Source organism: Macrosteles quadrilineatus, unplaced genomic scaffold (genome assembly GCF_028750875.1).
Source record: "Macrosteles quadrilineatus isolate MER2022 unplaced genomic scaffold, UCM_ALF_1.0 Scaffold_2__2_contigs__length_208266976, whole genome shotgun sequence".
NCBI lineage: Eukaryota > Metazoa > Arthropoda > Insecta > Hemiptera > Cicadellidae > Macrosteles > Macrosteles quadrilineatus.
Genome location: NW_026542595.1, coordinates 118,212,422 through 118,226,339, shown reverse-complemented (window position 1 = coordinate 118,226,339; position 13,918 = coordinate 118,212,422). Strand labels below are relative to the sequence as shown.

At 35.0% G+C, this 13,918-nt stretch overlaps 3 protein-coding genes across 7 annotated transcripts in view; 2 read left to right on the top strand and 1 right to left on the bottom strand.

The window, feature by feature from the left end:
• Positions 1 to 5,212, top strand: part of LOC128987943 (ferritin, heavy subunit-like) — a 32,139-nt gene extending 26,927 nt beyond the window's left edge. For 4 of the 5 annotated variants that reach the window (XM_054409062.1, XM_054409059.1, XM_054409061.1 and 1 more), the window contains exons 3-4: positions 1,868 to 2,092; positions 4,506 to 5,212. In XM_054409062.1, the coding sequence (XP_054265037.1) occupies positions 1,868 to 2,092; positions 4,506 to 4,724 (444 nt within the window). In that variant the 3' untranslated portion in view covers positions 4,725 to 5,212. Of the gene's footprint in view, positions 1 to 1,019; positions 1,268 to 1,867; positions 2,093 to 4,505 lie in introns of those variants that run through there. The other variant, XM_054409057.1, reaches the window with a different exon arrangement.
• The window catches only part of LOC128987944 (NF-kappa-B inhibitor-interacting Ras-like protein 2), a 50,672-nt gene that overhangs the window by 866 nt on the left and 35,888 nt on the right, over positions 1 to 13,918 (top strand). The gene's annotated exons all lie outside the window — the stretch shown is intronic.
• The window catches only part of LOC128987942 (splicing factor 3A subunit 1), a 33,569-nt gene continuing 24,790 nt past the window's right edge, over positions 5,140 to 13,918 (bottom strand). The window contains exons 9-14 of the mRNA XM_054409056.1: positions 13,565 to 13,747; positions 12,633 to 12,754; positions 7,730 to 8,108; positions 6,811 to 7,016; positions 5,898 to 6,071; positions 5,140 to 5,353 (exon numbers count right to left, since the gene is read on the bottom strand). Coding sequence (XP_054265031.1) covers positions 5,252 to 5,353; positions 5,898 to 6,071; positions 6,811 to 7,016; positions 7,730 to 8,108; positions 12,633 to 12,754; positions 13,565 to 13,747 — 1,166 coding nt within the window. The 3' untranslated portion in view covers positions 5,140 to 5,251. The remainder of the gene's footprint in view (positions 5,354 to 5,897; positions 6,072 to 6,810; positions 7,017 to 7,729; positions 8,109 to 12,632; positions 12,755 to 13,564; positions 13,748 to 13,918) is intronic.

Below are 13,918 nucleotides of genomic sequence, written 5' to 3'. Positions count from 1 at the left end.
ATTTACTTACTATTGCTCTTCTCCTCCGCAGTCATCAAGATTGGGGAAGACGTTATCTTTTCTTCGAACAATTATTGTTCCTCAGGATTTATATTTTTGTTTATGTTCCATTGTGTGTATGTTCTTTTATGCTGCAGATAATTTTTTAGATGGGTGGAAAATGTTTTATATCTTGATAATTTTTGAGCCAATAAATATAATAAATAAATATGTATACCTTGAAAAGCTATCTTTTGACTTTTGGTAAGTTCTTTTAATTGTGGTATAATTTTATACACCATACGTAAATTACTATGTCACTGTAAGGCAGTTGATAAAGTTATCTAGAATTTTTCCAAAGTTGGCAGAGTAAGTTTTGTGCTCTGTTTGGTCATTTACAAATTGATTAGCGAACATGACACCTCTTATATTTTGTTTCTGTTGTGTTGATTGTTTATAATAGCACTAAGATTGTTGTTACTTTTCTTCGCGAATAAAATAAAAGTTGGGATGTTTTTGATCAACAATCATCGGCTTGTTGGTCAGTATGTTTTATCAATACAGAATGTTTTGCATTGCTTGTATTAGGTCCATGAAAGGAGAATATTATTTTTAAATGCAATATTATTTTTAGTATAGGTACCTAAATGCAATTTTAGTACCTATATTACAGAAATTCAGGGTGGTACAAACTCATAAAGAGGGTTTAATCAAAAAATCAATAACTAAAAAACTCGGTATTAGTGTAAAATTGATGATATTTTAATCTTAAGGGTTAAAACCTCAATTTCACAATATCATATTGAGTAAAATAAATATCTTCAAGGAGGTACAAGAGAAGTTCTCATTTTTAGGTTTGTTGAGTTTTTTTTGTTGTGAAACAAGAATTTATAATTATGATGTTGATTAAAAAAAAACAAAATGAATTGGAAAATGATGTTCTGAGATAAAACACATTGGAAAATTAAAGACACTAAATTCATAAATCATATGTTTCTTGAAACAAAATAATATTATTTTAGGTTATATTTACCCTACTGTTTATTTATTCCATATTCTTCACTCTGTTTGTAAAAAAAAAATGTTACAGAAAGTCAAGTTCATCTTTTCAGTTAGTAAGATAGTGCAAAATCAACAAATTTTTAGGTTACCAAGGGTAAATTACAGTCAAAACACAAAATCTTTTAAAGAAGTGATCATCCGACATAACTTTCACAAAGAGTGTGAAGAAGGACTTAATAAACAGATAAATCTTGAACTTCAGGCCAGTTACACTTACTTTTGCTTGGTAAGTTCTAGTTGAGAATGAATGCTAATAGTACTAGCTCTGAGTGTACAAGGTCTAAACTCAGTTTTATTAGTTTTACGGCACTACTCTTGTGAAGCAAAGCTGGACTCAAGATTCGAGATATTTTTTCACATCACATAACTTTACAAATATACACATAGTTTTGATATTTTCCATCTTTTCTACACAAACTTATGCCCAACAACCCACACAACCCTAACATCACAGCCCAAACAATAAAAATTGCAAATCAAGCAACAATACAAATCGCAAATCAAGCAACAATGAAAATCGTCTCATCACAAACAATAATAATCTCTAGTTTAAGTTGGAACTGGAAGTAGGAAAGGCAACAAATCTGAAAATAATTTTAGCACATTACAATGAAAAGGTGAAAATACTGTCTGACGTCCCAAATGTGTTACAGGTTGCAGCAAAGCATTTATCTTTGGACCAAGCTAAAATAAAACAATTGGACTCAACTTGAGTAAAATTTATCGCTGTATCTAAAATATCTCCCTGACAATCAGTTCAATGACTTGACTTGACCATCTCCCAGATACGAATCCTACCTAGTTTCTTAATGACTATGTGTTACAGTCCACATGTTTGAGTCGGCCCGATGTCGCGCTGCCCGGCTACGCTCGGTTCTTCGCAGCAGCCGCAACCGAGGAACAACACCACGCAGAACTCCTGGCCTCATTTGTCAACAGCCGCGGAGGTGATGTGGCGATACGTGACGTACCGGCACCCAGCCTGGCACCTGTACACGACCCTGTGGTGGCGCTGCATCACAGTATAGACCTGGAGAGATCTGTGTTAGCGGTGAGTCGGATGTCATTGAGTGACATATTTAGTCAATCAAGAATAATGTCGGTAGAGACAGCTGTATACAATAGTGATGGTCAAAACCAGAAATTTCGAATCTCAAAAACAAAACCGAAACTTAAAAAATCGAATCCCGAATCTCAAAACCTGAATGCGAAACTTTTTAGTTACGTGTTCAAGGTTGCTAAAAAATAAAAAATACAGATAATCATAACATTTTCATTATGATTATGCGATCAAAACTGAAAGAGATTGACTCCTGATCCAGACATATTAACATAAATGTGATAGACTTCAAAACCAAAAACATTAAAATAAATGAAACTCATGACATTGAAATAAACATTATTTACATTAATTAGAACTTTAGTGGTCAATATATCTTTGTGTTTAATAAATTGAATATCGATATGAAACTGAATTGTAAGTTGTTCCAGTATTTAAGATGGCTTTTTCCATTCAGAATACAATTTACTTGTATCATTAGTGTTAATGGAGGTGTGTTTGCTCCATTGCTACCAGCTTGTGTATATAAACAATGTTATAAACAATAATAATGTCACAAAAATGTCATCATTTTCAAAACTATAAGTGCCAAAACTTCCTATATCGAAACTTTTGAATCTCGAAACTCGCCTATCGAATCTCGAAACCGAAACTTTTCCAAAGTTTTGATGGTTTTGAGATTTGAGATTTGGTTTTCACACATCACTAGTATACAATACAAAATGTTAAGAATGGTAGTGTTAAAACAATAACCTGTGCTGACGTACAGAAAGGATTTGATTTTAAGGATAGTATATTGTATTTTAAGGGATAACTTGTGAGGTGTGCAAAGAGTATTTTGGAAGATAAAAACAATATTGACAACGGTTCAAAATAGCATTGACATATTTACCTGCTTTGTCTCCTGATGGGTGTATTAGGAAATATCTTCAGCAGATGAGAAGGTTCATCTCAAAGTTTTTTCTGCCCGGAGGACGATACTGTTGACTACACCTTACCCCTGACTTGATTCTATACCCGCCAGTGACTAGCGGTGGCTGTAGTTTAGTTTGATTTAAATTAATTTATTCCAAACTGTAACCGCTCCGTATTAAGTAAATCATTACGTTAAATTGATTTGCCATTTTAATACCTTGAGACATATCATCAGTTCTAAGCCCCATCGTTGCAGGCGATAGTAAGTCTTGGGAGTATCCTGATTTGAACTTCTAACGAGAATAGCAATCCAAATTTGTTTCGATCTTATCACAATAAATTTTTATCAGCACGTCGGTTTAACCGAACTAGATCGGCAGAAATTGGGCGGTACTGAAACTACTGTTCTCATGGGAAAGATTTGAGACCAGTGATCACGTGTCTAAATAGTAAATACAATGCTCTCCTAAATTTAAGTCAAATACTGTATACAGTATGCATTTAAACGGTCTGTTTTAGCGAGTTTTGGGGACGTCGGATTAACCGGAAAAACCCCGGTCCCGAGGAGTCCGGATAAGAGAGAGTCTACTGTGTATTATATTGTATTAGTAAACTATGAATATCATAGCTTTCCGCTGCATTTAAAGTGTAAGACGAGTAGTTTTAACAGTTAGGCAAAATTTTCAAAAACTTTAAAGAAGGATGATATAGCTCCACCTGAGCTGCAGGATTTCCTGAGCGCTTTTAGAGCTCTGAGCCTTCAATTAATTAAAATGATCGATCAGTTAAAACCGTGAAATAGCTTCGTATTGACCCCTGGATTTTATCGGCTCCTTCTGAGTACTCCAGGGAAGAAATTTGAGTGTGGCTAGGTGGACCTAGCCTGTTCAGTGAATACAATTTTAATTTCCCCTCGGAATACATGTCACATTTCTGGCAAGGCGAACAGGGACACACATTTCTGGCGCTATTCTAAAATTTACGTTAAAACGGGTTTTTACTGTGTAAAAATTGGTTTTTCTCAAATTTGACCCTTAAAACATAGAATTTACCAATCTCTATCCAAACTATTTTGTAGAGCTTAAAAACAAATAATTTAGTATCTTTTAAGTGTTTTTGTAAGGTTATTTCCTGGAGAAAATTTGAAAATTGTGAATTTAAAATTCTCATGTTATTCTTATAAAGAATAAGTAAACTATTGTAGTTTGCTTGTTTTTTTTATATATTTTGATGAAACATGGCAAATTGATTTATTGCACACTAAGCTAATAACTATTTACTAAAGCAAAGCTAATTCCTTATATGTAATGTTATTTAAATAGGGATAAATCAGATAGGCTATGCTTAAAAAATTATTTAAGTGAAAATGAAATCAGGCAAATGGAAATTTGCTTAGTCTGCAAGTTTGCTGTGGCGGGGGTATTTTTTATGTATCATATAGTTTGGGATGATTTATTATCCTGCTAATTGACCTCAACATTTGTTTTAGAGCCTAGAAGAACTGCACAAGATAGCAAGTACCCATGGAGACAGTTATTTGACAGGTTTTCTCGAGGAGCATTTCATCTCGGAAGGTTACGAAAGCATTAGACAGCTGGCAGAAATGTTAACAAAGCTACAACGGGCAGGCTCAGCAGAAGGGATAGAGCTGTTGGATTTAGACCTTCTTAGACATCCTCCAAAAATCTGTGAGAGATACAAGAAATAGAAGAGCAAAATTGTGTACAGCCGTAGTACACATCTCCTGCAAATAATTTGGTGGTTTAAATAGCTTTTTGTTAACAATTCAAAATTTCCACCAATAAATAATGTAAGATATAAATGCCTGTGTGTATCTTAATCTACCTACATAATATCAAACACACAGGTAAGGTCAAAACTGAAAACAGAAGCTTGTCTAGTTTAAGTGCTCTGGGCTTTCATTTCAAATAACACAAAGGAAATTCTTAACCAACCTTATATATCCCCAGATGCTTTTAACAGATTGCAACAAGGGTTTTTCTAACAATTTTCTTTATGGAACATTTTCTTTTGACCTTTTCAAATCTACAAATACTTGTGATAGTAGCTTCTTGGGGAAGTGTAAAAAAATCATGCTGGAAAAAAAACAAGGAATAAAAACAGCTTTTTAAAACTATGTACTTTATCAAATTAAATTTTTACACATAACTCATTCTGTTAAAACTAAAATCTCACAAATACATAATACACTTAAAGAAAAATTTCAGAGCCTGTCTATTTCTTTCTTCCTCCTCTCTCTTTCAGCTGCAACTGAATGATGGTGCTTGGAGCAATGTTGTAAAATGCCAAAGAATTTGAGTCCTTGAAAAACAATCCCTAGAAAAATACAAAAATGATTAACTAAACAAGCCAGAACTTTCAAAATTTTAAAACCATAGAGACGTTGAAAATCCAAGACTTTGGACATTTTAAATGGATCTTTCATAATCTCAGTACTCTGTCCCGGATGGGAATTTTGGGGGTTATAACAATCAAAGTTTGTGCGATAGAAAACTTAAGTGATGTCACCATGATTCAGAAGCCTCTGGAATCGGTATACTAAGTCAACAATTAAAAAAAAATACCACTATCTAACATTTTCAGGATTTAAGAATTGGAATAAGCCCATCCTAAATTTTAAGGCTTTTCGACAAACTACATTACATCTAGGTGCTTAAATGGTTGACAAAATTAAGATCGGTTTTACAGTTTTCACAATTCAGTGTGTACCGTGTACCCTAAGAAGGTGAAAATTGATATTCACAGTGGATTCACTATTGTGTTTAATAAAACCTCTTGTGTCTGAGATTTTGTACTTGACTTTAAGAATTGTAACTCCTGGACGAGCGCACCTCGTACGGTACGAGCTATTGTTTCTTACCTCCCAGTGTAGTTTCTGTTTGCCCGGAGGCAGACTAGTGGCCTCGTGTATCTTTGCCTTGATGACGGACACTGAGTCTCTCAATGGTAGAGTCATGGTCAACATCTGTCCCTTCAACTTCCACTCCGCCTTGTCTGGCATCATCGGCACTTGCACCTTGAAGGACACCGGGCTCTGCAAGAAACATTCGCAAAATAAAATCAACATTGACATGTTACCGCTTTTGCCTGAAGCAGTGATGACCAGGTATATGATGATACAGTTAGAGGTAAAATTTAATCTTTGTTTGAGACTGATGCCTATGGAAAATGCAATGTGCTATCTCTCAATGACTGGCAATAATTATTGGCCGCCAAAGGGAAGTCCTGGTGAAATATTCCATAACTTTCTCTCACAGTTGTTGATAAACTTAATTTTATCAACAACACTCTTAATTTAATTCATTAGCTTCAAAATCAAGTTGTTTGTGTAAACTTAATGCTTTAACCTAAAAGGAGTGTTTAGTCTAGTGGTGTGGGTTTGGTACTGTTAGACAGCTGAAGGTTTTTTTAAACTGTGGCCCAAATTTTGTTTAAACCATTATTCGTTCCTAGCAAGAAGTTCAGACTCACAGAATTTATAACTGTAGTCGAAAATAATCACTTTTTATCTTGTTAAAAAATAAAACCCTAATCATCCAAAATTTTCTTAACTTTTGTAAAAGGTTTTTGGAGCTAAAACACTTTCTCTGATTGAATAACTATACAAATCGACAAATGTACCATACAACAATGTCAATGACAAAACGTCAGCTGTTTATTTTGAATTGGAAACAGTGCTAACATATTAAAGGTCTAACCTCTAACTGAATCGCCCTTTACAATATCCTAGTTTGGTGGTTAAACCATTTTTTGTAGACTAACGGACAGCTCACCTTATTCTTGGCGAGGAATGTGTTTTCTGGAATGAGCGACTCCTCAGTCCGGATGTTTCTCTTGGCTGCAGGTTCGTCTCCGTCGTCAGCCGGGTGTTTACCCATGGGTGGCTGAGGGGGCTGGGGTGGAAGTGGGCCTGGACCACCCATGAACGGAGATGGCATCGGTGGTTGAGGCATAGGGTTGTAGGGAGGCCTGGGCGGTACTGTACAAAACAAAGATAATTGAAATTATATCTGCTGAAAATGTTATACAAGATAGAAGTAAATCAAGAGTTTTTGTCTCATTGAATAAGTTTGTGCATCTACTTTCAGTTTTTCTTCTTTGTTTTAGACCTACTATTTAGTTAACACATTAGGTTAAAATATGATTTCTAAGAAAGCATGTGATGTGTAAATCATAATTCAATTAAAGAATAACCATAAAATAAGTTTTGTTTTAAATGATTTATGAATCGTTCACAAGTGACTTTGATTTGAAAACACAAGAGATAACTCAAAAGTATTTTTTCTGTGGAATCATAGATAAAAAGCGTAATTAACTAATTATACAGAATTGACTCGTACAATACCATTGAGTGTGTAGGTAGTGGCGAAGGATTTTTGAGAGTGAAATGAATTCAATTTAGTTCCCTAAAAGACGCAATGAGGTACAGGGACTTTGGAACTAACGACTGGCAAAAACTTATATTTTAACCAAAATACAATCGCCCTAGAAAAAATACTTGTGAAGTTACCTACCAAAACTTACAACCACTAACACATTAATTTAAGAATCACAGGAAAATAAGCATGGAACCCAAACCTTGATGGGATTTTTCTCTGGTTGCTGATCTATGTTATTCAATAACCTCTAATTGAAGATACTATTACATCACATACACAATTGTATATTTACAAAACATAAATCTGAACTCACCCATCATCGGAGGCCTGAGCGGGGGCATGGGTGCCGGCACCATCATCATGGGAGGCTGAGGAGGCAGTATACCAGGTGGCGGGGGTAATGGGGCCATGGGAGGCATTGGCAGAGGTGGCTGCGGGGGAGGCGGGGCAGGCACAGGTGGAGCACTAGGAGGTGGTGGAGGTTTGACGGGCGGGGGTGGCTGCGGAGGCTGTGATCTAGGAGGCATTGGAGCAGACCCAGGTACAGGCTTGGGTCCGATCTTCTCCTTCTCCTCATCAGGCAGCAGCCCCTTGACCTTGTGTATCTGATGGATCTGCTCCTCGATGGTGATGTTGGCTCGGGCTGCTCTAGTGGCCGCTTCTACACTGGACGTGTGGCCGTCCCAAGTAACCTGTGGATAACGAGAAGGAGAATTGGTGATCAATATTTGGTAAAGGTTTAAGGGATTATGTGATTGATATGTTTAACAACATTTACAGCTAGTACAGTAGAACGCCACTTGAACGCTGCATCAATTGGGACCGTACAACATTTGGATAGTCAAAAATTCAGATGATTGGATTATTACAGAAATTTGGGATATTTGACAGAAAATATGTTGTCAAGCAGAGCTTTTACTATCACAGTTGCAGAATGCGTCTGCAAAGATTTTGCATTGAAAAATCCATGCTTTTGCCTCGATTACAGAGGAAGATTTTGATTTTCCCTCATTAAAGGAGACAATGATAGGGTCTACATGACAGCAGCAGAGGTTCTGGAAATTGATCACGGCCAGGGGCGTCGCCTAAGGGGGGGTAGGGGGGGAGCCTCCCCCCCCCCTAGAATCTGGGAAAGAGAAAAGTTGGGAATTTCCTTGCCACGAGTTGGGACAGTTGGGAAGTCAGATACAAGAAAAATATATTTTTAAACTAAACAAAATTTAAATATTTGCGAAAATCCATCAAAGATAAAAATGTCTTTGACTTGGACAAATAAACTTGACACTTCTTTGATTTCATTTAACTTTGATTAAACAAGGCTAAACCATGGCTAAACACGCCTTATTTTAATAAATCAATAATCAATTAGCGGTATAGCTTGTTGGAATTTCGTTTACGGGAAATTTTGTTCCTTATTGGACGTATGTTAGCTACCTCGATCCTGTCCTGTGTTGATGATTCTGAATGATTCGTCTGCGAGACTGCAAGTTTGAATTTTGGAAGTGCAAGCGATGCAGCTCTTCTGTTTAATTATGTTTGTTAGTGTTTACAAGAAATTCTAAAATATTGTTCTCGTCAGTCATATGAAATATATTTTATACCTTTTTTTTGTGGTATTTGGAGTAGGCTAACTGACCGGAGTACTTGCTAATAAGCAGATTAAAATAACATTAAAGATAGGTTTTGTGTATCGGTATTACCCTCATTTTTTAATAACCTAAATGAAATATTTATTCTCTGAATATATTTTAAAAAATCTACACAAATTATTTGTCATTCCTATAAGGATTTACAAAAATGAATCAACTAATCACTCTGAAACAGATCTACGTAGACAAAACATAACCTAAAATTTGATGTTTGACTTTCACTAGTTTGATTTTTGTCTAAGTTCTAGTTTGATGAAGATGAAGGTTAACATTTTTATTGTATGTATAAGTTTATTATCATCCAAGCTGAACGTTTTTATTTTATAAGAGTCTTATTTTAGGTTTATTCTTTTCTAGACTAAAATAATATTATTCTCAACACTGATATTAATATTTCATCATTACAAACTTGTTTACACCTACCCTAGCTGTAAGTTTTATGAAAGTTAAAATGTTGATCTTAACTTTTAAAAGTATTTTAATTTCATTTTTTTGTAGTAAAATATTTTTTCTATACTAATTTGTACTAGGCTTATTTTATATCCCTAAAATTTTACACTGCTACATCTGCTACCACAATGGTTTGTAAAGTTTTTTGGATTTGAAACATTACTTGTTCAAGTTTTTTGAAGTCATAAAATTGCATTATGAATTGATAGAAGCAGTAGAAGTTTTAGAAATTGAGTAATTCTGTATATATGTAAAACTAGGTATGTTTTGTTAATGCAAGTTTATAAATACTGAATTGAGTGTAACTGCTGTGTTGTATAATTTGTAGATTTTTAAAAATAGTACAGAAATTGATTTCTAAAAAAAAAATAGTTGGGAAATCTATGTTAAGCAGTCAGGAAATTTGAGGCTTCTCCCCCCCCTGGAATTTAACCAAGCAACGCCACTGATCACGGCTTCTACCTTCTTTAATAGCTATTCTTATTACTGTGGCTTAAGTTTTAAATTTCTTCCTGTAAGCGATTTGCCAACAACTGTCCAACCAAGCGCAAATGATTAAGATTAGAAGATAACAATGATTGTGGTTCAGGACACTCTCTTTAAAACTGAATCATTAAAAAAACCTGTTCCTGGCACTAAAAACCGCAAATTATTGTACCGCTATCAAACATATTTAATAATAATCTCGGGTCCGCGGAATTGGCTAACTCTGGAACTCGCTAACCCCATGTTAAATGCCCTATCTTCAAATTTGGTCGATGAGAGGAACTCGCTAACTTGTTCGGTTTCGGAATTGGCTAACTCCGGAACCCGCTAACCCGGCTCTAGAGTACGGAAGTCGCTAACTCGGTCCCTCGGCGGAACTCGCTAACTCCCAATCAGAAGCCTCGCGGGCCGTCCAATGGGAGCCAAGCACGAATATTTTTGGCCAGTGTTGCCGAAAGTGTAGTACCTATATCGTATCGGCACCATAATGTCGTATCCTACGCTTAATTAGGAGTAAGAGCAACGTAGTCGATAAAATAAATATATTTTGAAGTATGTTTAACCACAGAGAAGTTCTTATGATTATTAGGGTGGAAAATGCATTATAGTCTTACCATAGACTAACCAACACAAGTAAACTTTACATCCCATTGTAAACTTTGAAGCTCGTTTTTCGTGTCTAGTTCATGTCCGGTGACACTGATCGCTAGTGTCGACAAAATTGTGTTTCTATTATTTTATAGTTAACTTCATGATTTGTTCCTTACTGTTTGGTTATATAACTAGGGGACGTGTTATTAGTTGTGATTAGAACGTTTTATTTGGTTAAACGAGGTTTTAAATTACTGTAAAACAAGAAACAATTGTAAACAAAACACGACCTCTACAATCATAGTTTAATTTAGATATAAGGGAGTATGTTTTATATGTGGGTTTCTTACTTAAATAGTAGCTTATTGGTATGAAAAAGATAAAAATGCACATTTAATTTGGATCTATTACATGTTATGAAATATCTATTTTCGTAGTCCGCCATTTGTTTCTTTTATTCGAATAAATACCATTTTGTGAACTTCTGCAAATACAATTTTTGAGTTCGTATTTTATATACTGGGCTTGTAGTAACCTTAAATCATAAATCATAATAAAATTTACACGTTAAACGTCATTACAGAATTACATTGTAGTGGTTATGTATTTTTAAATAGAGCTATTGAATTTAAATAAATATTTATCAATACATTATAAAGTGGTAGGCCTAATGTATTCATGGATTGCATTAAAAGTTAGTCTATGCATAAATACAACTTGTAAATTTCTTTTATCGTAGGCTATTAGTGTAGAACGCGGGTCATCCTCTTAATTTTGTTGAATTAATATTAATTTTACGTCTTTCAGTAGGCCTACTTTTTAAAAGTCTGGAGTTTTTTTCCAGGCTGATTCTATCTTATCCAAAAACAAAGCTATTGTCTATTGTGTAGCTCAGTACTGGGGAACGGTGAACCGAGCAATGGCTTGGTATAGTTTATATCGTTTGTGAAAGCAATATAAAGGAAACCCAACACTCAAATCAGGAAAATCCGTCAATTAGTTTATTAAAAATCGTGAATTAAAATAACCCTGTCACGTTTTATTATATGAATATTATATCTTCTCCTATTTTTTACTAGTGGTGCTTAGGTGTACAATCTAAAAACTGTTTTAAAACATGTAACATTATTGCTAAAAAATTCAACACATTTTAGAATTAGGCAACTATTTACTAGTAGGCCTACAATGCTTTGGTTCAAACTATTAGGCCTAGATAAAAACTTAGTCTATGTCATCATATTTGTACACGTAAGTTATACGGTTCAATGACGAACATTTAATTTAAAATCTATGAATTAATTATGAAAGTTACGATGGTTGATGACTGTATTAATTAATGGTTTTGGTTTATTACGACATTACAATTAAATCTGTTTTCCGTGTTTAAGAACTTGCGTGTATTTTAGATTATTTTCGTAGAGGTTTAATTATTTATTACCAATTAAACTAAATTTTGAATATTTTTCATATTCTATTATTTTCTTTTATACTGATGACATTTATATTTAAGATCGAAATCATAAACATTTAACTGGCCATTGTACAGTTTAATAAAAAACACTTTTTCATGATTTTTTAATTGTCTTTTAATTACTTTGGGCTAGTTACCTGTTAAAAGTGGAATTGATAACAAAAAAATAACATTTACTGTATCTTTATAGACACTGCCATTTTGAAATACGGCAGTGTACGATTATTTTGTCGTACAAGGTTTGCAACGCTCCGTGCGTGGGCGCGGCCGGGTTAGCGACTTCCAGAGTTAGCGAATTCCGCCGCGAGACAAAATCGAGTTAGCGGGTTCCGGAGTTAGCCAATTCCTGACTGAAACAGTTAGCCAGTTCCAGAGTTAGCCAGTTCCGCCACACGACCGAGTTAGCGAGTTCCTGAGTTAGCCAATTCCTACGTCTCATCTCGGGTCCGCGGAATTGGCTAACTCTGGAACTCGCTAACCCCATGTTAAATCCAGAGTTAGCCAGTTCCGCCACACGACCGAGTTAGCGAGTTCCTGAGTTAGCCAATTCCTACGTCTCATAATCTCACCTTGTCTTCTTTCTTGTCCTCCTCACCAATCTTCTTACCAATGGCCGTTTCTTCGTCACCAACACCGAAGATATCGGTACGACGCTCAGCCAATTGCTTCAAACTAGCCTCGATAGCTGAGCCTAGAAAATGAATGCAAACACTTAAGCTATTATGATTTATCTTACTGATGGGTTGGGTTAACAGAAAGTGATAATAATACATCTGTCCGCGAGAGTATAACAGGTGATTTATCTTTTATCTCTTTTCATTTGAATCATTTAAACAACAACTGATTTGGAAATATTGCTTGAAGTTGTTGCGGTCTGAGGAGACTGTCTAATTGACGTTTTAAGGAAAAACATTTTTGTTGAGGGGCAGACACCTGAGCAAGGAAGACCTTTGATTTAAATTACTGCCTAAGTTCCTCAATATAAATTTATAATGTTCTTACCTGAAGTAAAAAAAGTTTAACTGAAATATAGGGGTTATTTTGGTTAATTGTTGAAATTTAAAGGCTTTTTTTATGTTCTAAGAGATACACAACAGTAGTTCTTACGTTGTTTTGATTTTTGTCACCTTAAAATCTATAAGTGAAAACACAAAACTGTTTCTTAAAACAATTCAAAATATTCTTCTCTAGATCATTGTGGCAATGACTAAAGCCAACGGTCGACAATTCCAGTTGCGTAACTTCCTAATTGATTTGAATTTATAACTTTGGTTACAGTTAAATCGGGTGCCATTAAAAGAGGATGTAATTTAACATATTTTCAAAAAACACTAGGGATTTTCATAGTTTTGTATTTATATTTTTAAATTAAAATGCTGGCAAAATGACAATAAGACTTAAATCAAGGCCGATCTTAGAGATTAAACGTCAAGCTTCGGTCTATACTATAGCGCCCGAGACTAAACTTACTAACTACCGCTTTGTATAATAGATAAGTTACCTGGAGCATAGACAGTCTCTTGGTTGAGTTTGTCCTGAATATGTTTGTCTCGCTGTTCCACCCATCTCGGGTCCAACAGTCCGATCCTCATGTGTTCTTGTACCTTGCTGGCCGGAATCTTCTCTCCGGTGATGGGAGAAATCAAGTATTCGTCTGGCGCGGCCGTCTTGACTGTCTTCACAGCTGCAACAGAAATTGTGAATCAAACGAGGCGAACTTTACAAACACAGCTTTCGATGAACTATTCATTATTGACTTAAGATTTACTAGTTTCCTTGATAATTACAAAGATTAAAATTGCACCAAACTTATGACCAGTTTATAATTGTGGGGGTTTGTTTATTTTATAATAAC